General features: G+C 32.0%; 4 protein-coding genes across 5 annotated transcripts; 2 read left to right on the forward strand and 2 right to left on the reverse strand.

The window, feature by feature from the left end:
* Positions 1-159: 159 nt before the first annotated feature.
* LOC112744848 (psbP-like protein 1, chloroplastic) lies at positions 160-2,667 on the reverse strand. 2 transcript variants are annotated; one of them, XM_072234097.1, is made up of 7 exons: positions 2,476-2,667; positions 2,289-2,391; positions 1,743-1,823; positions 1,413-1,618; positions 1,165-1,236; positions 654-750; positions 160-470 (listed from the first exon to the last, which is right to left on the reverse strand). In XM_072234097.1, the coding sequence occupies exons 1-7, from the start codon at positions 2,536-2,538 to the stop codon at positions 367-369; spliced, it is 726 nt and encodes a 241-aa protein (XP_072090198.1). In that variant the 5' UTR covers positions 2,539-2,667; the 3' UTR covers positions 160-366. The 2 variants fall into 2 exon arrangements, with proteins under 2 accessions (XP_072090198.1, XP_072090199.1); XM_072234098.1 differs by lacking the exon at positions 1,165-1,236 and having other exon boundaries at positions 654-775; positions 1,384-1,618; positions 2,476-2,647.
* Positions 2,668-4,365: 1,698 nt separating this feature from the next.
* Positions 4,366-13,496, forward strand: LOC112744851 (ABC transporter B family member 6-like). The gene is made up of 11 exons (XM_072234100.1): positions 4,366-5,174; positions 6,825-6,879; positions 7,010-7,185; positions 7,287-7,487; positions 7,834-8,093; positions 8,182-8,492; positions 8,605-8,825; positions 8,933-9,273; positions 9,753-10,540; positions 10,629-10,870; positions 11,608-13,496. The coding sequence occupies exons 1-11, from the start codon at positions 4,800-4,802 to the stop codon at positions 12,835-12,837; spliced, it is 4,200 nt and encodes a 1,399-aa protein (XP_072090201.1). The 5' UTR covers positions 4,366-4,799; the 3' UTR covers positions 12,838-13,496.
* An 850-nt stretch (positions 13,497-14,346) lies between these two features.
* Positions 14,347-15,933, forward strand: LOC112744853 (aquaporin TIP1-3-like). Its single transcript, XM_072234101.1, has 3 exons — positions 14,347-14,481; positions 14,825-15,072; positions 15,449-15,933. Exons 1-3 carry the CDS (start codon positions 14,349-14,351, stop codon positions 15,818-15,820), a joined length of 753 nt encoding a protein of 250 aa, XP_072090202.1. The 5' UTR covers positions 14,347-14,348; the 3' UTR covers positions 15,821-15,933.
* A 132-nt stretch (positions 15,934-16,065) lies between these two features.
* Positions 16,066-25,659, reverse strand: LOC112743446 (disease resistance protein RPP13-like). Its single transcript, XM_025792659.2, has 4 exons — positions 25,480-25,659; positions 23,230-23,301; positions 19,519-19,613; positions 16,066-18,799 (listed from the first exon to the last, which is right to left on the reverse strand). The coding sequence occupies exon 4, from the start codon at positions 18,377-18,379 to the stop codon at positions 16,283-16,285; it is 2,097 nt and encodes a 698-aa protein (XP_025648444.1). The 5' UTR covers positions 18,380-18,799; positions 19,519-19,613; positions 23,230-23,301; positions 25,480-25,659; the 3' UTR covers positions 16,066-16,282.
* Positions 25,660-26,184: the final 525 nt, after the last annotated feature.

Below are 26,184 nucleotides of genomic sequence, written 5' to 3' on the forward strand. Positions count from 1 at the left end.
CCTAACTGAAACCGTTATATTAGCCACGTATTTGTATCACAATTTCAGAAAGTTATAATTAGGACAAGCCAAATAGGGAATGTGTGGTTCTGATGTAAAATATTCCATGAAATTATTATCAGTTATAACAATAGAAATGAATAAAATGCAAAGCACCAATTTATCTGAAATTCGATTTTTTTTTTGTTTATCCTTTTGGGGAACAAATAATAGTTATATTTTGTTCTTTTTGTACAATGCATTGCTCAATTCAGCATACACTATTTGTAATAAGCAAAATCGACACTGAACTCTCCAAAATGAACATTCTCGCTTATAGAAGAGTTCTTTATCTCTAATACAAAATGGTTATAAATGGTGATATTATCAAACATTGAAAATCTTGAAGGAATCTATAACTGTCTGCAGTCTGTCCTTCATCTTCCCCCATCTTCTCTCATTTGCTCCTGTGGTCAATGTGTAAAATTTACCTGCAATGTTTAACAACTCAAGAGTGTGTTCAAAAGAATTTAACTCAATAGCACAAGGAACAAAATCATATGATGTTATAGTTAATAATGAATCTAATTGTTCTTCACCACTCAATAGTGTTTCCTCTATTTTATGGTCACTCACACTTTTTGGCACATTCAAAAGTAAGGATCCAACCATACCATTGCCAATGGAAACTGTGCTAAGAGCATGCCGAGTATAGTTCGGAGCTTGCGCTATGAACTCGAATCGATAATATGCTTTTCCATCAATATCTTGCTGTAACATCAAAAGATGGTGCATGCTATGATCAGTGTTTTGTAGTTGTTGTATAAATATATATAAGAGCTCAAACCCCAAAAGTTAGAAAGAAATGAATGAATGAGTCTTATGACAAAGAAATATGATGACAACATAAAAGTGTGTTAGAAAATTTTCATTTAGCAAGATCTCATATCATTCATGGACAAATTCCATAAGAATCATGTGACAAATATACTGGCTTCAACTTGCATAAAAAATTTACTGACTGATGGGATTGAATGGAATCCAAAATTTCCAATGGCAGTAAAGGAACTGATAATATTTTACTACTTCAAATAACTATATATCCTCAGTAAAGTTTGATATTCAAAATGAAATGAAACTAGCAGAACATAACAAAGGAAGAGAATTCATAGCTGAACAACAAACCTCTGTTGCCTCAATTATCTTTGTTTTCTGGGTTGGAGGAGCCAAAACCTTCTTGATTAGAGTTTCACCAACCTACAAAACAAACTAAAAGGAATAACTCCTTTCGTTCGGTTCAAGATATCAAAATAAGAGAAGGCCTAAACAGTTTCTTCCGATTGTTTCTAAATTTGGTAACTGTTTGTCGGTTGGTTGTGTATTTCATTATAGTTCTATAAACACAATGCAACTTGCACTGATACAAGGCAAACCTGTTGAGGGGACCCGAATTCTCGAATATCCTGTTTGCCGGTTGGGATCATATTTACACTAACACTTTCAAGGGGTTCGATGACATCTTTGAACACCTTATCTTGACCTTCAATCACTACTTCCTGCCATCCAAAAGGGTAGAGAAATTGGTATCCGTCTTTCTTATCCAATACCGGCAGATACCCTTTCTTATTTTCTGCAGCAACTGAGCAATATCAAGCGTAAATCCACGATATATCAGGCATCGGCATTTAGGTAAGTTAAGAGGTGAAGAAAATGCAATTACTTCCAACATATGGAAAACTCAACTGCTTAAAATGCAATCTTACAGGAGTATGAATGTTGGTTGAACAAAAAAACCAAAGGGGTTGTAGAACCAATGGCGATTACTTGACGCCTTCCAGGTCTATCTGCCAAACCGTCACAAGAGATTAGACAAAGATTATACCAATTCAGAATTCATAAAATCTTCTACCTAAGTTCCCTATCATGCTATGCTAAGTTTTCTTGAAGAAAAATAAACAAAATCCTACTTCTCACTACAGTCCATATTGACATTGTTATTAGGCATTTGGTTTGTACGAAAAATCGACATCACCTTTCTAAACTACACCTTAATCTAGTGTTTTCATTGATTAGAAAATCATAAAAGGAGAAATTGTTGGCAGACACAAGTTCATTGAGCTCCTTGCATACCCTTTTAGAAGTTAAAAAAAAAAAAGACAGCAAGATAGTGCCAATGATGAAAAACAAACAGATTAATTCTAAAGTTCAAGTCACAATAAAATGTATACTATACACTAAACACTACACACTATACACTATACAACATTTTATGAAATAATGATAGCTGTGAAAGGGAGACAAAAATTGACCTTGGGAAAGTGACCCTGTTGAATTAGATTGTGATGGAACTTGTGCAGCTTTGACAATGAAAGAAATGCTCTCTCTTCTAGAGGAACGAGAAGCACCATGCTTCTGTAACAAGCACAAATTAAAAGAGATTGAATCAAACTACAAAGCTAAAACATATGAAAGAGAGAAAGAGAGAGGATGGTGTACCTGAGGGAAAGAATTATGGAAGAGGGTTTGGTGAAGTGTAGGAGAATTCTGGAGGGAAGCCATTGTTATTATGGCTTTGGAAAATGCAAAGAGAAAGTGAAACTAGTGTTGTTTGATTCTTAATGCATTCTATCTTTGTGGTGGAGGAGAACCCTTGTGACTTGGACTTATCCTTTTATGCTATAGTGTGTTAGTGTCCATGTGGATGTTCCATATCTTAGGCTAGGCTGTGTTTGTTTACAGAGCCAGGACATTGAGATAGGGACTCAACAACACAAAATTGTGTTTGGCAGAAGAGACATAGACAGAAATAATGTGTCAAAAGACACTGAATTAGTGTATTTTGTGTCCATCTTGACAGGAAGGACACGGAGACACTAACAAAGATATAACTTATTTTTCATTTTTTCTTTCATTATTCTTGTTAACTTTTCATAATTATATTTTTTTATTATTATATTTTTCATCTCAAATTTTTTGAATAAAAAAAACTGAGAATAAATTAAATTTTTATAATTTGTTCTAGTTTATCACCAAACAAAATACAAGAACATAAAATTTTGTGTCTTTGTCTCTTATGTCTTCTTCTCAATGTCTTGTTCTGTCATGTTCTGAGAAACAAACGTAGCCATATTTACTTCTCTTTTTTCCTTTGGGAATATGTAATATGTAATTTAGACATTTAGTACAAAACAAAGTACTAGGTAAAGTGTGTTCATGTTGTTGAAAAACATAACAATCACTAAAGTAGTCAAGTTTTGAGATGAAATAGTTCATGCTGAAAAAATTTCATTAAAATACTTTATTAGACTTTAATAATAGTATTTAAATATTAATGATAAGAAAAAAAATTAATTAAATTCATATGTCAATACTTCAACATTATAAATCACTACTATTTTAATAGTTTATTTTAAAATCTTACCTCTAATATTCATGTCTATCCTTTGATAATTAAATGAAGAATACTATTCTACTCTAAAATAAAAGAAAACTTGTAGTCTAATTAATTAGACTTTAAAAATAAATAAACAAATATATTTAATGTTTAGGGAAAGAAGATATTTGGAAAAGTCAAATCAAATAGTCAAAGAGTCTACAAAGGAAAACCATATATTGTTTTTTTTCCCCGTAGCGGATCAAATTTTAATATTTGGAGCTATAGTAAGGGCAAAAGAGTCCAATAACAAAGAAAACTGACACACCTTTTATATTAACTGTAAAAAAAATTGAATTTATTTCACTAAATCATTTTTATGAATTTAATTTTATATAAAATAATTTTTATGTTTTTATCTAATTATATAATATTATATTAATAAAAATAATTATTTTATATTAATTACTCAGAAAATTATTTAAAAAATAAATATTATTAAATAATTATATAAAATTTTTTATACTTTATCAAAATCAAATGTATTTTTTATTTAGAAAAAAAATTAGCTAATTTATATCTTAAAAAATATAAATTTAAATTTATATAAAAAGAAGATATAAAATTTAAAATTTTAATATATTTATTTTTTATTTATTAAAATAAAATTTAAAAATTTCTACTAAAATTAACTAAATCCAAAAAATAAAATAAAAGACTTTAAGAGAAACTTTTGTAATTAAACGAAAGTCCCATTAAATTCATTTCATTCCAACGATTGGCGAGGGGTCCATTCGTAATTTCAACACCAACTTAACCACCAGCATTGACTACAATTTTACCAAAATGTCCCTCGTCCAATTTTTCCAGCTCCGCATACATAACATCGCCGTCACAACGCACACTCACTGCATGACTGTATCTATGTGTCAAAAAAAGCAAAAAAAGTAAAATAAAAAGGAAAAAACAGAAAAGCTCATGAAACAAAACAAATTAATTAATTAATAATTATTATAAAAACAAATATTAATAAAAATAGGTGGCAAAGATGAAAAAGAAAACGTTTCATTAAGCGTATCGACGCCGGCGTTTGACCGTTAAACCTAAAAGAAGAAAAGGGAAAAAATCCCCAAAAGAAGAAGAAGAAGAAGAAGAAGAAGAACGAGGAGAGAGAGAAAGAGAGAGTTCACAAATTTCGCGTGTTATCATATTTCTCCCAAAAACCGTTATCGACGGAGCATTTCCTCCGCGCACCGCCACCTGAGGAGGCCGATAAGAATACGGCGACGGCGGTGCCGGCAAAAAGCCAGGACGACGTCGTTCGCCGGAAGAGAAGAACGAAAAAGAGAATACATAAACTGAAATAAGTTTGCAGGATTTTTATTTTTTGGATTTTCCCATTTCCTTTGCGTGGATCTGAGAGTTTTTGTGTTTCGGAGAGAGGCGGATGATGGTTTCGAGAGGATTGTTCGGTTGGTCCCCGCCGCACGTGCAACCTCTGACGCCAGTTTCGGAGGTTTCGGAGCCGCCGGAGTCTCCGTCGCCGTACCTTGACCCTGGCGCCGAGACCTCCGCGTCGCAGCAGCAGGTGGAGGTCGATGAGGAGATTGAGGAGCCGGAGGAGGTCGAGCCTCCGCCGGCGGCGGTTCCTTTCTCGAGGCTCTTCGCCTGCGCTGACCGGTTCGACTGGTTCCTCATGGCTGCTGGTTCGGTCGCCGCCGCAGCTCACGGCGCCGCCCTCGTCGTTTACCTGCACTATTTCGCGAAGATCATACATGTGCTGGTGGAACCTAAGCACGAGCTGTTTCACAGGTTCAATGAGGTTAGATCGTCTTTTCTATCTGCAAAACCCTATTTCTCTCTCTCTCCCTCTCTCAATTTGGTTTTTCGGATAATGCTTTTAATTGAGGTTGAACGTGAACATGTGTTTGAAGCTTGAATTAATATTTATTCGTTGAAATTGTGGAATGGCTTTGTTGTTAGCTGGACTTGGCATGTAGGTTTTCACTTCTGATAATTTGGTTAAAGTTGATTGAGGAAGTTATACTGAAGCAGTAGGCTATGTATACATTAAACTGTGTCTTCAATTTGGTGGTGGTTGTTGTTCTTGCTGCTGATGCTGCAGCAACATTAGGTAGGGGGCTAGCTAGGGGCTGTGCAACCTGATGTACACTATTAATATTTTCTGTTTTCATGTTGGCAAGAAACTGGGTGTCTTGAAAACTTCTGCTTGCCAGATTCTCTAGAACATTGGACCATTGATTCTGATTGTTGGTGGAATTAATTGGACAGTCAAGTGCTCAAGGAAATAATCCGGTTATGCTGAGTTTGCCGTGGCCTTGCTCATTCTCGCTTCTCTTTCTTTTTTTGTTGGTGGTGCTGCTACTACACAAACTCCTTATTTTCATATTTACACTTGTAGCATTGAATTGGTGCAAAGTAGCATTGGGTAATTGCACAGTTTATTTTTTATTGAGGTTCTTCACTGTGTGTAGGCTGTATGCAACTGTACATTATAAGGTTAGATTGTTTAGTATTTTGAGATATTTTTGCCTATCCTTTTATAGTAATTCACAAATAGTGTCCTCAGATTATTGAGTCTTTGTGTATGTGTGTTATATGTAGTTTCACACCTACTGCTGGTTCAAGTTAAACTCAATGAGTTGATACAGGAACAAGCTGACATTAGTTGGTTGAGTTTTGGAGCTTGCCACGTGAAATGTCTGACATAAGGGATGAGCTTTGAAAGTGCCCTCCCCTCTATATCACCTTCCTGACCATTTAATTACAGTGCATCAACTTTGCTAAACTCATGAATATAAGGATGGAAACATGGTTTGGATTTAACGGATTTGGGTTTGCTGGGTGAATTGATAAGGAAGTTCAATTTCAGGTGATATGGATAAGTTTAAAAAATAACGAAAGGCAGGATGGTTTATTGGAGAGGTCTTGGCATCACACTTCATATCTAGGGTTTGATAGCATACATGGGTACATAACTTGGAAGTGTGCAATTAGATGCCATAATTCATAAAAATGACAATCCCTTTATATTGTTACATTATTCTAAATAGGGCATCCTGCCTCCCATACCTCTTAACCCTCCATGGGTAAGATATGAATTCCAAATCCTTTGAAGATTTGAACATCGTGCTATTCTAGAAAAGATATCAAAATGGGAGTAGGACCCAATTTCAGCTAAATAACGTGTTGAACCCCAAGTAACAACAGCCTTGTCTTGTTTTGCTGGTTAGAGTCGGCTTAAGAATAGAACAGTGTTGGACAAAACATTTAACTAGAAGTTTTGTTCCTTGATAGAGCTTCCTGAATCATGTGCTCTTGTTGTCTTTATTTGAAAAGAGGAAATTTCAAAGAAGGAACTATGTTCAGTTTTGTGTGAGCTTGGGGTATAGAATTTGGAAGATGTCAACAGTGAACTTCTGCTAACTTATCTCTTTTGTTTCCCATGCAGCTTGCTTTAACCATTGTTTATATTGCCGCGGGAGTTTTTGCAGCTGGTTGGATTGGTAAAAGTTAAATGTTTATCGAACTTAATATGAGAAATGTGTTTCATTAGACAGCCTTCTAGTTTTCTGTATAGTATACTAATGTTTTTTTCCTCTCTCCTTTTTTAAAAAACTGTGTTTTGGGTTATAGAGGTTTCTTGCTGGATTTTGACTGGAGAACGGCAGACTGCTGTCATAAGGTCAAAATATGTTCAAGTGTTACTAAATCAAGATATGAGCTTTTTTGATACTTATGGAAATAATGGAGACATTGTAAGTCAAGTTTTGAGTGATGTGCTGCTTATTCAGTCTGCCCTTAGTGAAAAAGTATGTCTTCCTTGATTATGCACATATTCATTTAACTAATTTGCTGAGAATTCTCTATAAGTCTTCTTTAATACTTTTATTTGTGTGTGGTGATGATACAGGTTGGAAATTATATTCACAATATGGCTACGTTCTTCAGTGGTCTTGTCATTGGACTCATAAATTGTTGGCAGATTGCTCTGATAACGTTAGCAACAGGTCCGTTTATTGTTGCTGCTGGAGGAATATCAAATATATTCCTCCACCGACTTGCAGAGAATATTCAAGATGCATATGCTGAAGCGGCTAGCATTGCCGAACAGGTTAGTTTTTGTATCTAACTCTGCCTTTATATTGAATAAAATGTTTTCCTCCTTTTGGGGGATGTTTTTGTAATGAAGTTGGAATCTGTTAACAAATATCAGTGTTATCCAAAAAAGTAAAATAGTTGTCTCCATGGAATCCATATGTTGATTGTACATGGAGGAGTTTGAAGTTCACTTCACTTCTATAGTTTGAAAGGAAATGGATATGAATGGTTTTGTTTTTAAAATCAGATATGCTTCAGTTTTTGTCCTTACTTTATTTTTATTGTTTTCATTTTGAAGAGTAAAGAAGGGTGAATTTATCTTTTAGTGTTCTCAGTGTGGATAATTTCATGTGATGCAGGCAGTTTCGTATGTAAGGACATTGTATGCATTCACAAATGAAACATTGGCCAAGTATTCCTATGCAACATCACTGCAAGCTACTCTTAGATATGGTATATTAATAAGTCTTGTTCAAGGGCTTGGTCTTGGATTTACATATGGGCTTGCAATATGTTCTTGTGCATTGCAACTCTGGGTTGGAAGGTTCTTGGTTATACATGAAAAAGCACATGGTGGTGAAATTATAACAGCCCTGTTTGCTGTAATTCTAAGTGGCTTGTGAGTATCATTCCCTACTTTATATTTTCGTTATATTTATATCCTAATCATTTTACATATAACTTTTTACTTTTGTTTCTTTCTCAAGGGGATTGAATCAAGCAGCAACAAACTTCTACTCTTTTGATCAGGGGAGAATTGCTGCTTATAGATTATTTGAGATGATAAGCCGGTCATCCTCATCTGATGATCATGACGGCATTACTCCTGATTCTGTGCAAGGAAATATAGAGTTTCGGAATGTTTATTTCAGCTATCTGTCTCGTCCTGAAATCCCTATCTTGAGTGGATTTTATCTTAGTGTACCTGCTAAGAAAGCTGTGGCTCTTGTTGGCAGAAATGGCTCTGGGAAAAGTAGTATTATTCCACTAATGGAGCGTTTCTATGATCCTACATTAGGTAATCATTTTACCTCTGATATTGTATAATTGCATTTTTGCTATTCATTAAAAGCATATATTAGTCATTTGCAGATTTAAGTTGACATCATAATTACTGATCCATGGTTCAGGGGAAGTTCTTCTAGATGGAGAAAACATCAAGAACTTGAAACTTGAATGGCTTAGGAGCCAAATAGGACTAGTCACCCAGGAGCCTGCTTTGCTTAGTTTGAGTATAAGAGATAATATTGCTTATGGGAGGGATGCCACCATGGATCAAATTGAAGAGGCTGCTAAAATAGCTCATGCACATACATTTATCAGCTCATTGGAGAAAGGTTATTACACACAGGTGAGGCTTGATTGACATGATTATGCCTATGGCTGTTGTGTTTTATTTTCAGTTTGTTCCTTGTTTGTGACCAAGTGGTATTTCCAAAACCTGGGTACCTGTCTCAGGTTGGCAGGGCTGGTCTGGCTTTGACTGAAGAGCAAAAAATAAAACTTTCTATTGCTAGAGCTGTGCTTTTAAATCCATCAATTCTTCTACTTGATGAGGTTACTGGTGGTCTTGATTTTGAGGCTGAGAGGGCTGTTCAGGGGGCTTTGGACCTACTTATGTTGGGACGCTCAACAATAATAATTGCTCGACGGCTTAGTCTCATAAGGAATGCTGATTATATCGCTGTTATGGAGGAAGGTCAACTTGTTGAAATGGGTACTCATGATGAATTATTGTCCTTGGATGGCTTATATGCAGAGCTTCTTCGATGTGAAGAGGCAGCAAAACTTCCCAAGAGGTCCAATACTAGAACAAATCATCCTCCTTCCTTTGACATGCATTATTTATTTATATATTTTCCAGACCCTGCGTAATGTGGGATGCTTTGCACTAGACTGCCCTTTTATTTGTTTTCCAAAATTTAATACGCGATGGTAATGACTGGAGTTAGTTAAGAAAATGATTTTACTACGATAGCAAACTAACAATAGTGATAAGAGTAATGATTGAGAGTCCTAATTCATCCTCCTAATACTTAAATGAATAAGAATTCAAATATAAATGTTATTTCTTGAAAAGGTAAAAAAAGATAAAAATTCAAAACTTTCTTTATTTAGAAATTAGGAAGATAAGTTAGGACTCCTAATCATTTTTCATCTTTAGTGCATTCAACTACTGCTGAACTGCAATATTTAATATTTTATATTTTGAATGTTGTGCAAAATTTCCCAGCAGGTATGTATCATGCTCACTATTTTTTCCAAAATACTAATCCAGGATGCCTGTTCGAAATTACAAGGAGACTGCAGCGTTTCAAATTGAGAAGGATTCTTCAGCAAGTCATAGCTTCAAGGAACCATCCTCCCCTAAAATGTTGAAGTCACCTTCTCTTCAAAGAGTATCTAATGTATCCCGCCCTCCAGACGGAACCTTTAACTTGCTTGAATCTCCAAAGGCCCGGAGCCCACCACCTGAGAAGATGGTGGAAAATGGTCAGGCCCTTGATGGAGCAGATAAGGAGCCATCAATAAGAAGGCAGGATAGTTTTGAGATGAGACTTCCAGAGTTACCCAAGCTTGATGTGCAGTCTCTGCATCGTCAAAAATCAAATGGTTCTGACCCAGAATCTCCTGTTTCTCCCCTTTTAACATCTGATCCCAAGAGTGAACGCTCTCATTCGCAGACTTTTAGTAGAACGCAGAGTTACTCTGATGATCTTTCAGCTGAAAAGAGAAAATTGAAGGATACAAGGCATCAAAAACCACCATCACTTAGGAAGCTTGCTGAGCTTAGCTTCGCTGAGTGGCTTTATGCTGTGTTAGGAAGCATAGGTGCTGCTATCTTTGGTTCTTTCAATCCTCTTCTTGCTTATGTAATTGGCCTTGTGGTGACAGCTTACTATAATATTGATAAAGAACATCACTTACGATGGGAGGTAAACAAGTGGTGTTTGGCCATTGGCTGCATGGGTATTGTGACAGTAATTGCCAACTTTTTACAGCATTTCTACTTTGGTATCATGGGGGAGAAAATGACAGAAAGGGTTAGGAGAATGATGTTCTCAGGTGCACTAATCCTCCTCTATGCCTTATTTTCCTGTTTTAAAAATCTGGAATTATGAGCAGTACTTAACCTGTTTCTATTATATGGCAGCCATGCTTCGCAATGAAGTTGGGTGGTTTGATGATGAGGAAAACAGTGCTGACAATTTATCCATGCGATTGGCCAATGATGCTACTTTTGTACGAGCTGCTTTTAGCAATAGGCTGTCTATATTTATTCAGGACAGTGCTGCAATTATTGTTGGTCTTCTGATTGGTGCCTTGCTGCACTGGCGGTTAGCACTTGTGGCTTTTGCAACCCTTCCAATTCTCTGTGTTGCTGCAATTGCCCAGGTATTCACTTGCACTTTTTTTCAAATATATCTCTCAATGGTTGGTTTGAACTTCCATCATGTCAATGGTATCTTTGCAAATTTTTCCTCTAACGAAATCCAGTGATTTTGGTATTTTATAATTTATAGAAAATTAATCACAAATTTCAGAATATGAATGAAACATGATCTATAGATTCTAGTCTCAAATTGTGCTGATGGCCTTCTTTCTTTCTTTATTTTTTTTTCCATTCGGTTCATTCTTTACAAACTAGGTTTATAATATTTGAGTGGCTAATAGTAATAATAGGTATAAATGTATGAACTGTGTCAGGTATTCAAATCCAATCCAATTTGAACCAATTTGTTGCATTTATTCATTGCAGCATCAATGTTTTACATGGTTGAGTGGTAGTTTACATTTTACACTTGTGTGGTTGGGTTCATTGTCAGTCTTGAATGATTTTTTATTTTGACCTTGGTGAATATTAATTTGTTTTTACTAGTTGATGGACCTTCTCTGGAAAAGTTAGAGGTACAACAGGATGTATTGGAAATGTAAAAAAAAAAAGTGTTATATATTCAATAACTTTTAGTTAAACATTTTTTTATGGTGTTCTTAACATGTGCTCTTAGGGTACAAGATAGCGAAACCCTATAAATTTAATAAAGCTGTCTAAGAATAATAGCACGGTAGTTTATCTGCTTTAATTTTTTCAAAACATACAACTAATGAACAGCCTGTTTTGGATATTGCAGAAGATGTGGCTTGCTGGATTTTCAAGGGGCATACAGGAAATGCATAGAAAGGCATCTTTGGTTCTTGAAGATGCAGTTAGAAACATTTACACTGTTGTTGCATTTTGTGCTGGTAATAAGGTAATGGAACTTTATAGGCTGCAGTTGAAGAAAATATTTAGGAAGAGCTTTCTTCATGGGATGGCAATCGGTTTTGCATTTGGCTTTTCACAGTTCCTACTTTTTGCTTGTAATGCCCTTCTACTTTGGTACACTGGGAGATGTGTAAAACATGGTTATGTGCAACTATCTACTGCACTCAAGGAGTATATGGTTTTCTCATTTGCGACATTTGCGCTTGTAGAGCCTTTTGGATTGGCTCCTTACATCCTTAAACGACGGAAGTCTCTCATATCAGTGTTTGATATCATAGATCGTGTGCCTAAAATTGATCCTGATGATAGCTCAGCATTGAAGCCACCCAATGTACATGGAAGAATTGAGTTAAAAAATGTTGATTTCTGTTACCCAACTCGTCCAGAAGTTTTGGTATTGAGCAATTTTAGTCTCAAAGTCAATGGTGGGCAAACGGTTGCTATTGTGGGAGTTTCTGGGTCAGGAAAGAGCACTATTATATCTTTGATTGAGAGGTTTTATGATCCAGTTTCTGGCCAAGTTTTACTTGATGGAAGGGATTTGAAGGTATACAACTTGAGATGGCTGAGGAGCCACCTTGGCCTGGTTCAGCAGGAACCTATTATCTTCTCAACAACCATAAGGGAAAACATCATATATGCAAGGCACAATGCCAGTGAAGCTGAGATGAAAGAGGCTGCAAGAATAGCAAATGCCCATCACTTTATTAGCAGCTTGCCTCATGGTTATGACACTCACGTTGGGATGCGAGGTGTTGACTTAACTCCTGGACAAAAACAGAGAATTGCAATTGCGAGGGTTGTGCTGAAAAATGCGCCTATCTTGTTGTTGGATGAAGCAAGCTCATCAATTGAATCCGAGTCAAGCCGGGTGGTGCAAGAAGCTCTAGACACACTAATAATGGGGAACAAGACCACCATTTTAATTGCGCATAGGGCTGCAATGATGAGGCATGTGGACAATATCGTAGTGCTTAATGGGGGACGGATAGTGGAGGAGGGGACTCATGATTCATTGATGGCTAAGAATGGTCTGTATGTCCGATTGATGCAACCTCATTTTGGTAAGGCTTTGCGTCAGCATCGGCTTGTTTAGACTGGAACAATGTGACGTGAGTAACTTGTGTTGCTACTAATGTTTGGTTCACGAGCATAGTTTCATTTTCTGCTTGAAGTTGAATCACTGGGGACTCTTGCACCTGATGGATTTTCCGAGAATGTCAGGTGGAAGTTGTGGGTCGACGGCCAAAATGGAGCTCGGGTTAGCACACAGCACTGGTAGGCATAGGAAGAGAATACTGTATTAGGGATATAGGATGTGTAGGAATTAAAGATAGGATTTTTGGAGTTTGGTTGGTTTGTGGATTTGGGGTGGTTGGATTCTTTTGGAAGCATGAAACTTAGAACGAAGGTGTAATGTATCCATGGTATTGATTTGGTTTCTCTAGAGAGGGGGTGGAATCAACACACTAGTTCTGCTGAGGTCACTACTTTTTCACTCTCCTTAACTCAACCGTGGATGATGGATGAACTTATTGTTAACTGTAATTTTGTTTTATATTTTTGAATCTGTGAAAATTGTAGAAAATTGAGAATCCGAAAGATGTAACCTCTGTATATATACAATGATAGTTTAGAAGGCATTAGTTTTGCTGCTTGAATTCAATGTGTGTTCTTTTCATTTTGGTTTCAATTGTAAACACAAGCTTCAATTGTAGAAATACTGAAATAGATAAGACAGGTCAGTGCACTAAATGTCCCATTTCATGATCTGCTTTGCATACTCAATCCTATGAAGCAGGTGCTTAGAATATCTTCTGTCGTTTCCACGTTACGTTTCAAGAATTTTAGTTCTCTTCAAACAAATCCTTATTTCATTTTTCTTCTCTTTGCCAAGTTTTAACTCGAGCTTCTTTTGATATTTATATACACTACAACGATTATCTGATGTTGAATTAAGTATTTCGATATTAAAAATATTTTTGATAATTGTCTACGGGTGAAGCCCATGATTTTTCAATCCCTTTTAAACATTATTATGAAATTTTCTATAAATGAATTAAACTTAAGGTACACCATATATGATGTAAAAAAATGAATATTTATGATAACTACTAAAAAATAGTTATTCTATCAGTATATATTTTATAAACTTACTAAATGTCGTCAGAAACATATTTTTATTGATTACCAATGATTATGTTAAAAAGTATTTAAAGAAATTAATCATGCTTTGATCTCAACAAAATTGTGAGGCTAGTCAACACAGTCACTTTCTCACTAAGTATATTGACTGAAAATGAAAATGAAAATGAAAATAAAGCATAGTCATCATTAAATCTAAATGATACCCTTCTAATCTATCTGTGATAACTTTGATCCTTCATCACAGCCACAAAACATGGCAACACTATGACCAAGTCACTTATAAGTGTCTCCATGAACAACCTCACTCTCATAGTCATTGTAGGCTCCATTTCTTTGGCCCTTAGTTTTTGTATTTAAAGAGCAAACAAAGATCTCACACCTTTCTTTTCCTCACTTTTCAACCAAACCATATATAAATAAATAAATAAGTACACTAATTTGGTTGTGATTAGTGAATTGATGGCAGTCCAAAGAATTGCAATTGGGTCTCCTGGAGAGGCTGCTCAGCCTGATGCAATTAGAGCAGCATTTGCAGAATTCTTCTCATTGCTTATTTTTGTTTTTGCTGGTGATGGCTCTGGCATGGCTTATAGGATACACTCTAGACAACCCTCTTTTTAGTTTACAAATGTTTAGATTAATTTAGATGCACTGAAAGGGTCATCAACAAATGAAGTTAAGTGAAAAAGAAAAGTTATATTTGACAATTATTTCTTATAATAGATAGTTAAAAGAATAGTTTAGAATAATTTATACTTTATAGTTCAATTTTATACACTATTAATGTAATAATCTTACACACTAAGGTTCAATCAATTATAACCAGAATCTAGTCCACATTTAAGGCTAATTATTAGAAAAGGCAAAGTAGTTTAAGAATTTTAGGATTCTAGTGAAAATGTGAAATAAGTAACATTTTGGTTACTTTTTGGCAGATAAACTAACAAACAATGGACCAGCAACACCATCTGGCCTGGTAGCTGCATCATTGTCCCATGCATTTGGTCTTATTGCGGCTGTCTCTGTTGGTGCAAACGTTTCTGGTGACCATGTGAACCCTGTTACTTTTGGTAACTTCATTGGAGGAAACATAACCCTTTTGAGGAGCATTTTGTATTGGATTGCACAGTTGCTTGGTTCAGTTCTTGCTTGCATTCTTCTCAAGTTTGCTGCTGGAGGAATGGTAATAACCAATCATTCATGTTCATCTATCATGCACAAATACTTCAAATTTGAAGTTCTATCATTTGAAAAACTGAAGATAGAAATCAAAACTGTCCTTACCAATCACTTTTCTATGCTCATATCATTATAATAATGGTTTCTACATCAGTGATTAAGAATAGAGTATAAAATCAGACAATTTTTTTAAGTGATCATGTGACATTAGCAATTTAAATCTTGAATACTTATGATATATGCTTAATCTTGTATCTTTTGCTATTGTTTAAACAACTCCTTTCACTAGAAACATTCTCTTGTTACACTCATATTTTCAATACAAAGACTCTTACTTGTGCAACAAGCAATATACTAAGACACTGATTAGGACATTGCAGGAAACAACAGGTTTCTCATTATCCTCTAGTGTGTCAGAATGGAATGCATTGGTGTTTGAAATAGTGATGACATTTGGGTTAGTGTACACAGTTTATGGCACAGCAGTGGATCCAAAGAAAGGAAATGTGGGAATTGTAGCCCCAATTGCAATTGGATTCATTGTGGGTGCAAACATCTTAGTAGGTGATGCATTTGATGGTGCATTAATGAATCCAGCAGTGTCATTTGGTCCTGCTGTTGTTAATTGGTCATGGACTCATCATTGGGTGTATTGGGTTGGCCCCTCCATTGGTGCTGCCATTGCTGCCATTATGTATGATAATATCTTCATTGGTGATGGTCAGGAACCCCTTTCAAGCAGTGACTACTAGGGGAAACAATTCTTTTCTTTGTATTTACATAATGAGTAGTGAATAAAATTGATGTAACAGAGATTAACAAGGAAACCTTTTACTTTGTGAATGTGGATGTGCTTTATCAACTTAGCAATCTTTCTTTCATTCCAATTTATATTTATATTTGTACACAATATTCCTCGTTGTGACAAAATGCAAATGAAACTTAATACCCTGTAGTCCGACAATCAAATAAAATAAACACAGAAGAAAAGCACACAAAAATTAAACTTGGGCTTTCTTACCTGGCTGTTGATGGAATCTAAATATCAAGCAATAACATTAGTAGTAGTACACACAAAAACATTAAAGCAACTCCTCAATATCCGCATAATTATTTTACAATGAACCAACAAATTAAACAAACAACATCGTAATGAAACTACATATCCAAGGAATGATATTAAACGGGAGTCAAGACACACAGAAAAACAAAGGTCAAAGGATGCGAGGGTCGTTGCAATATCGAATCTGAGGCATTGCTCCTCCGTCTACCTTCCATCTACCATATTGTTGAACGTCAGTCAGATGTAGTACTTGAAGCTGTGGGAAGTCACCAGCTACGCAATTAACATCGCCAATTATGCCTCCGCGAAAGAGTTTCAAGGTTCGCAGGTTGGCTAGCTGTCCCAGGGTCTTTATCATTCTTGCATCCAGTGGAGGAAAGTATCCTATGGTAATCTTGGTAAGACTTGTAGGATACGCATCCCGATCTAATGGAAGCTTCGCAATGCCAAGTAGCTTTAGCGTTCGGAGTTTGTTTAGGCACCGCAAACTGTTCTCTAACAATTCTTTTTCTGGTGGCTCTGGCAGCTCTGTCACCTCTCGACACAAAGTTAATTTTGTCAAGTTGGGGAACATGCCCTTGCTTAGGACGCTTGCTGTTCTTGCATTAAGATAGATGCTACGCAGTGTTTGAAGATTCTTCACCTTTGTTTCTCCAATTTTCATCCTCGATATTGATGCTCCTACAGACAATTTTTCTGTTAATACGTAAACATCAATGTCTAAATACACATGCCTGAGTGACTTGAGCTTCCATATTTTGTTTGGTAGAGTAATAGGCTTTTCAATCCCTAAGTATAGGGTTTCTAGATTCGAAAGGTTGCATAGAGAAGCTAAAACATCATTTCCAATTCTTACAGAAGATGCTCTGACTTTCAAAAACCTTAGATGGATCAATGTCTTCAATCCACGAGGTGATAAACATAGCACCACTCTGTTCATGTCCAATACACGAGCCAACTTGAAGCCTTTCTTTATCTGTTTCCACCCTTCTGATTCATTCTCCCAGAAAGTGCTTTCACCAAACAGAAGCAGAGAGCGTGCAGATGATTGGTTATCTTCGGTTAGCCTCAGTTCTCCTCTATACTGGAGAGACATCCTACGAGAATTACACTTGATAGCATCCAAATTTGTGCACACTTCCATAAATTTATTTTCCCTACTCTCTGAAATGCATAGGTCACGAAGAAGATCATGGACTCGACATGTCTTCACACCCCCATCAGTCCTCCTACTTGCCACTTGCACCAAGCTCCGTTCCACCAGCTTATCTAAATACATGTCAGCAATATCTTCTACTTCTGGTGAATTTGATGGTCCAACTTCTTTTTTCTGAATGAACCCTTCAGCTATCCACAGTTGACACAATCTTCTCACATGGATTTCATAATCTTCAGGATACACTCCCAAATAAAGAAAGCATGGCTTTAATGCTTGGGGAAGGTCATCATAGCTAAGCTTCAAAATATTAGTCACAATTCGATATTCTTCCTCCTGAGCAAGATACCAAGAAACATGATTATTGATTTTAATCCATTCTCTTGGTGATCTCTCTTTTTTGGCAACCATACCTGCTAACACAATGATGGCAAGTGGCAAACCTTTACAGGCTTTAGTCATTTCTCTGCCAAGAGGTTCAAGTTCATGAGGACATTTTTCTTTGCAAAACACCTTCTTACAGAACAGTTCCCAACTTTGACTTTCATTGAGAAATGGAAGTTCGTAAGTAAAGGTTGCTCTTGTATAGTGAGAAATATCCTTCACACGTGTGGTTATCAATATTCTGCTACCATTGTTGTCATCAGGAAAGGCTCCTTGCAAATCATCCCACACTTGAGTATTCCAGATGTCATCTAAAACTACCAGGTATTTCTTTCCACTCATGCGTTCTCTGACCTTTCTTTTCATTTTTGCTTGATCGGTTAAATCTTTGTACTCCTCTGCAGGTAAATCCAAAAGCTTCAAAAGACTCATTAATAATTCTTGCGCTCTGTAGTCGTTGGACACAAAACCCCATACACAACAGCGAAACATGCTCTTGATCTTGTCGCCGTTGTAGATCTTTCGAGCAAGAGTGGTCTTTCCCAATCCACCCATGCCTAATATGCAAACAACTCTACGACTCCAATCTCCTCTTTCAAGTTGGCTAATCACCTCATTGGAGTCATGCACCAAGCCTACTACCTCCTCTTCTTCCACATCCCTCCTTCTCGCAATCAATGAATCTTCTGCAAGTTCTTTGTTTCCCATATGACTTTCAAAATCACCTTATTGGATGCCGTATTTGGACTTATTTTGATAGATCTCATCGATCCTTCTCTTGATGGTAGTAATCTGATCATTCACCTCATGGAGCATCATCACATGGTCTTTACTGTGGAAGCACTTGCTCAACATGTTTCTGCTTCCTTGCTTGTTGACATTGACAACATAGGTGTCTACCACGTCTTCAGCTTCGTATGCAACATCTCTGATCTGTTTCACCACTTCTCTCACCACCGGATCACCGCGCTTTTCCTCAGAACTCTTGATGAAAATGTTCATGAACATCAGTTCATCACATAGAGACCTGATTTGATCCTTCACGCCCGAAAGCAATGTTACTTCACTAACAAGCAACCGCAACAAGTTGTCCAGAACAAAGGTTACAACATTATCCATTTTGTGATTCTACGAGAAAATTTAAGAGATATTGTTGAGTCCGTGAAAGCAAGAAAGCAAGATCATCCAAGAGAATAAAAAAATAAAATAAATATAAATTCTATCAATATGAAATACTAGATAGAAACAAATATATATGTTGGGTCAACTATAATCAATAATCAATAATCAATCTCATTCAATTTCTTTTTCTTACTTGGCATGCATAAAATTATAAAAACAAATTAAATAAGATGATGAGAAAACATTTAGGAAAGGATTAGACAATAATACTATGAAATTAATAGCATATTATATCAAATTAAAAAGGAAAATAGACACGGTGATCTTTTTTTTCTTAAAACTAAATATTTGAGTAAATTAAACATATTTATTCTTTAAATTAAGGACAAAACAACCAAAAAAAACTATACAACAACTGTTTTAGAGCAAGTAATACCTATTTTATTGACGAAAAATGTTAAAAAAAAATTATAATTGGACAAAGCTAAGAGTTAAGAACATAAAAATTATAAGATAAAAAATGACCAAATCTAAGTAACTTTCAACACATATATTCGCATATTTAAACTTTTATTTAGATATCTTATTTAAAATCCGTAATAATATGGCTTATTTAAAATATAATTATATAACAATAATATTATTAACATATATATATATAAGGAGAATGTGCATTATCAGTCATACAAAGAAAATACAAGAGGACAAGTAAATGTATCTCTCACCTAGATTATTATTGATGAGGATCCGCATACAAAATCTTAAATGAACTTCAACAGGTGATGTTGTATTTAAATTCCAGTTAGGTGGTAGGTACAACCTAAGCAGAACAAATTAAAAAAAAAATTAAATAAGAATATATTCTCCTAATTTAAAATCTCATTCATATGCGTTAAGTGATGAGTGATCTTTCGTTTAAATAATTACTGTGACTAAAAATTTACGCTAAGAAAATTATTATTTGACATATTCTAAGAGGGAGGCCACTCAGATAAAGACGCCTAAAACGTCTTTTTTTAAAGATGTTTTTATGTTATGTTTTAATTCGTTTCTATATAATTTATTCGGTGTTCCTCATCACATATTATTAAATTCCTCAAAAGATTTTCTTTCCAAAAATAATAAAAAATATTTAATTTAGACTAAAACAAAAAAGATAATAGATTAACTATTAGATTTTTTTTAAAAGATTATTTACATAAAAAATATATCACATTCATAAATATATATATATATATATATATATAACAAGCTCTTAAATTTTTTATAAATAAAACAATAATTAATTTTTATTCGTATAATATATAAAATAATTACTATATTATTATTATATTATAGATTAAAATTTACTAATTTAAATTTTATTTTTATTTTTAATGTAAGTATTAGAAATAAATGAATTTTTCATAACAAGATGTAATGTAACAAAATATATATAATATTAATTAATTTTTAAAAAATTCTGAAAAGATTATTTTTCTAATAAAGTGTTATTAAAAAATTAACATTATAAAAATTAATTTCAACTAATATGATATAATAGGTTATTAAATATATTTAATACAAAACACATTGAATATAAATTTTTATTGAGTTTAAATTTTAAATAATTTTTAATTGAATTTCAAATATTTTTATTTTAAAGAGTTAGAATATTTTAACATCATTTTTTTCGTATCTTTTTAATTGAGTCTTTAATTTTTTAAATTATAAACCTTATTTATAATTAAGAGTAATGTTTTAACACCACCAATTAGTCACACATATAAAAATACAAAAACAATTCTATTGTCATAATTATAATCTAACTTTATAAGCAATACAATACAATAAAACTATATATAAGTAATATAACTAAATTTTATCTACATCTATAGTCACATTCATAAATAATATAATTAAATTATATTTATGTTTATAATTAAAATATAAATAAAAATACAAAAAAGTATCAGGAGAGTTAATTTTTTTCGTTCATAATTTTTTTTATTATTTTTGTTGTGAAAAGTTTAATTATTTTTTAAAAAAGATAATTGAATAACACAAAAAAACTTATTAAGAGTAATTTATTTATATATGATTAAAAAATAATTGAATAATTATATACGATAAAAAATTAATATTATTAAAAATTAAAATTAAAATTTATTTTAAAATTAAAAATAAAGTTTATTTAAAAATAAAATTAAAAATCATGTTTTTTTTTCCAAAATTTATCTATGAGGAATTCTATAAATATTTTATGATGAATAAAAATATTAAACTCGTACTAAAATTTATTCTAATAAAATTTATTTTTATTCTACTAAACGTCAAATAAACTATTGAAAAGAATTTTATTTCCTCCATTAGAGAAGAATAATAAACATCCATACTTCTATTATGTTATGACAATAATTTGGCCTGTTATTTTTTAATGTACATAATAATAATAATAATAATAATAATAATAATAATAATAATAATAATAATAATAAGTATTATATTTTAATTATATAGTATACATAAATATCTAATTTAATTTAATTTTTGTTTTTTCTATTTTTAAAATTAATTATATTTTAATTATATACCATTATTAATATAAATATAAATTTCACTAAAAATTTATTAATTTACTTGATCTATTTTATTGTTAGTATTGTGATTAAGGTTATTTGTTTTGATGTTAGTGTTAAAATCTACTGATATTATAGTTAGATGATAGGTTTTGTGAATTAATTATTTTTTTATTGTGTCAAAATAAGATACTATTGTAGTATTAAAATTTTATGATTTTTTTATATTAGTTATTTTAGAAGTTGAGACTTGATTCTTCATAAAATGTTAGTGAAGATATATATTTTAAATTTTAATTTTAAGTTTTTAACTATTTTATATTTACGTGAGACCGATTTTATCGGTTCAACCAATGATTTATCGGTTGAACCAATAGACCAGTAAACCAGTAGCTTGACCGGTTCGATCACTGGTTTGGTTCTAACAACTATGCTTCGATCTAATTTCAAAAATTTCGATTTACTCAATTTAGTCTCCCAACTTAATAGTTATGACTCACATTGGTTTCTAATCTTATTTTTATCACTATATCACAAAATCGTTAACGACATGCTGAGATGGACTAACGACTGTTACATTATACATTCTAGCGACTGTTTGATGTGACAATTAAAATTTTTTTTACCTTATTTTTTTCAACTAAACACTTAAAACCCTAATATGAGTCACGGGTACCTAAGTTAAAAAATCAAACTAAGTAAATTGAAACTTTAAAAATCAGATTAAAGCTCGAATATAACTTCAAAACAGAACTTTAACTTATGTAGCGATTAATTTAAATGAGAATAAAATAAATCAAAATTCAACATAATTTTATCAATGTTTTCAAATTCGAAATTTCTATACCAAAATTAACTAGGATTTTTCTTTAAATTAAAAATTTAATGAAATAGTGACTTTAATTATCTTAACCAATGTCCTAATTAATTACTTTTATGTTTTAAAAAAACTGTATATAAGAAGAAAATAATTAATTTGTCTACTTTAATAAATAGTTATTTTACTAAAATGAAAGAAACTATTTTTTTAGAATTTTTTAAGAACTAATTAATATTATATATATTTTGTTACACTACATTTTGTTATAAAAAATTTATTTATTTCTAATGCTTATATTAAAATAAAATTTAAATGAGTGAATCTTAATATATAATATAATAATAATATAGTAATTATTTTATATATTGTACGAATATAAATTAATTATTTTTTTATTTATAAAAATTTTAAGAGCTTGTTATATATATATATATATATATATATTTTTTTTTTTTTTGATGAATGTGATATATTTTTTATGTAAATAATCTTTTAAAAAAAATTAATAGTTAATTTATTACCTTTTTGGTTTTAGTCTAAATTAAGTACTTTTTATTATTTTTGGAAAGAAAATCTTTTGAGAAATTTAATAATATGTGTTGAAGAACACCAAATAAATTATACAAAAACTAATTAAAATATAACATGAAAACATCTTTAAAAAAATATATTTTAAGCGTCTTTATCTGAGTGACATTTTTCTAGGAGACAATAACATTAACTCATCATAATGTGTTTTATGATCGTTAAAGCGAGAAATTTATAGTTACTACAAGAATAAATGATATATAACATCACATTTTGCTATAAATAGCACTTGCTATAACTAACTACTAAAACCAGTAAACTAGCCAACTCCCACTCAGCACAATAACTAACTTACCACGTCAGCTTCTAACTAATTATTTACAAATGCTAATTGGCTAACTAACTAAAGAACTAATTATCTGATAAGTGATTAGCTCATGTAACAACATTATCTCATCAAATATTTTCTCAAAATCTCAAATAATAATAATAATAATAATAATAATAATAATAATAATAATAATAATTACCTGAATTATTGATAAGAAGATGCAAGCATAATTTGTAGCCAACCCCAAATAGCTGATGTATATATCGTTTATCTGCCATATATAACATGTTCAAAAGATAAATAACAAATTCGTACTTTAATTTCTATATGAGGTGTACATCACAATATCATTAAGTTATTTAAAGTTAGGAACCACGTTTAAAACGTCTTTTTTTTAAAATATTTTTTAGTAATTAAAATTTAATATATGTAATTAATTAAATCGTATTATTTTTGTTAAAATTAAATTAGATAAATTAATTTGGCTAAAAAATTAGTGAACTACACCTTGAACTGATCTAAATTAATTTTTTTATAAAAATTACTATAATATATCTATTATAAAAAATAATTAAAATACTCTTATTCTTATTATTATTATTATTATTATTATTATTATTATATATATATATATATATATATATATATATATTAAGAACTCTAAATACTAATTCTTTTCTTTTCTCTGCGCTGCGCTGTGTCATAGAATTAGAATTTATTAGGATTCTCAAATTTTAAAAAAATATATATAATAGAAGTATTTTAGTCATTTTCTATAATAAAGTTATTGTAGTCATTTTCTATTAAAAAAAATTAATTTAGATCGGTTTAAGATTTGGTTTACCGATTTTTCGGCCAAATTAATTTATCTGATCTAATTTTAATAAAAACAACACGATTTAATCGATTATATGTATTGAATGTTAATTACTAAAAAACATCTTTACAAAAAAAACGTTTTAAGCGTCTTTATCTCCCAATTAGTTATCATTCACTTTTTTTTTTTCTTTTCCGGCTCTGCAAAATTGAAAAGATGTCTAGTCTAATTCATCAGCACAGAAAAATAATTTCCCAGCCAAAGTGCGACAGATTTCATAAAATAATTAATAATGATTTTAATTTTCTCACTAAGAATATAAAGAAAATTTTGCTATAATTAACATACAATACTATTTTTTTATTTACTTAATATTGTTAATATTTCATTACGGTTGAAACACCAAACTATCTTCAACGAATAGTTAGTAATTGCTCTTCGCAATTTCATCAACTCGTTGTGTTTATGGCACACTATGAATGATATCAAATATTTGTTTAAAATTTAATCTTAAAAATACGTCTCTTTAAGTAGTAAATAACTGACTTAATGTACTATTTTATTATCTTATTTTGAGAAGAAAATAAAAATAAACATTACACAATCTATGTTAATAATATGTTTATATATGGTAGATATAATCATAAAAAAGTTATGTGGATAATAAATTAATTGTAATCATTTATAATATTTTTCAATAACAAGTATAAAATAATAATTTAGAAATAGTAATATGTCATTTAATATAAATACGAAATAGAAGAAAGGCAGAGCATTCATGAAAATTAGGAGGTGGAACTATAGAGTAAAACAAACATAATTAAATGTTTAGGAGTGAATAGAAAATAATCAACCCAAAATAATTTAAAGTTAGTTATTTTATTTTGTATTTCTTAATTATTATTTATTTTATTTTTTATTCTTTAATTTAATTATCCTTCAAATAATTGAGTAATATATTAAGATAATACTTAAATTGATCTTTGAAAATATACATGTGCTTTAATCCGATTCTCAAAATTTCAATTTACACAATTTAATCTTTTAACTGGATATTAATGACTCAAATTAGTTCTTGATCATATTTTCGGTATAGAACTGTTAACGACGTGTTGAAATAGAAACGGAGGGTTTTAAATGTTTTGTGGAAAGAAAATTGAGGTAAAAAAAAATTTAATTACTATTTCAAATAGCTGTTAGAAAATTTAGCAGATAATTGTCCGTCAGTATGATGTTGATAGTTCTGTGACAAAAATAAAGCCAGAAACCAACGTGGGTCACAAATACTAAATTAGGAAATCAAATTGTCGAAGCTTTGAAAATCAAATTGAAACAAAAGTATAATTTTAAAAGCCAATTTAATAGATATTACATGCATGAAGTTACATATATTAAGTTAAATAAAATAATTTTATGTCTTTAGTATTACTCTAACTAAATTGACCAGTAGTTTATTTCAATAACACACAACTTACGTTGATTTGGAAAGATGTTCCTTTCTCAAGAGAGCTCCTACTTAACAAGTATTATAAGTTTGCAACAACAAATAAATTAGGCACTTCAATTCATGCATGCTATGCTATGCTATGTAAGAAATTATAGAGCAAACACCCTAAAGTTGAAAGAGTGTACCTTAAATATTATTCATTCAATATGGTTTGATAAATTTCTTTGCTATGTGGAGAAGTTGAAATAGTAGTGAGTGGGTGATTGGGAAGCACCAGGCACAGCAATTAGCAACTGTGAAATGGAAAGGTTACCATGCATGGACCATGATCTCTAAATGAATGCCATAATTAATTAAGGTGCCTTAAGTAATCATAATTAGCAAATCCGTGTATCTATGTGTTTGTCACAAGCATCTATTCTTGCCGTCATCACAACGTTTGTGCAAGTATACATGGAACCAAGCTAAGTATCAAACTAAAGCCATTGCCTAATAATAAAATGGGGTAGCAATAATTAATATCTACTAATGGTGGTTAACACATACAAGAAAGGAATTAATTTAAATCTAAAAAACCAAAGCTTCAATTCTCAAAAGTTAGTTAACCATCTTATTATCTTAATTAGTTTGGTTGATGATGATGGAGGTGAGTAATATATTATTGTATCTTATATAGAGTCATCTTTATAGACAAAAGTTCAATACAATATATATAAACGAAAATATTTGGTAACAAAAAAAATTAATCAAAATTAGTGAAAACTTGAATTAATGAATATTAAATAAGTTTTGGTTTTTTTTTTTTCTCTGTCTCCTTAGCATTAATTCTTGCCATGAGATATTTGTGGAAGAAAGAAAGATATTTGTCTCCCTAACATTAAATAACTCCT

Source organism: Arachis hypogaea, chromosome 4 (assembly GCF_003086295.3).
Source record: "Arachis hypogaea cultivar Tifrunner chromosome 4, arahy.Tifrunner.gnm2.J5K5, whole genome shotgun sequence".
NCBI classification, from domain to species: domain Eukaryota; kingdom Viridiplantae; phylum Streptophyta; class Magnoliopsida; order Fabales; family Fabaceae; genus Arachis; species Arachis hypogaea.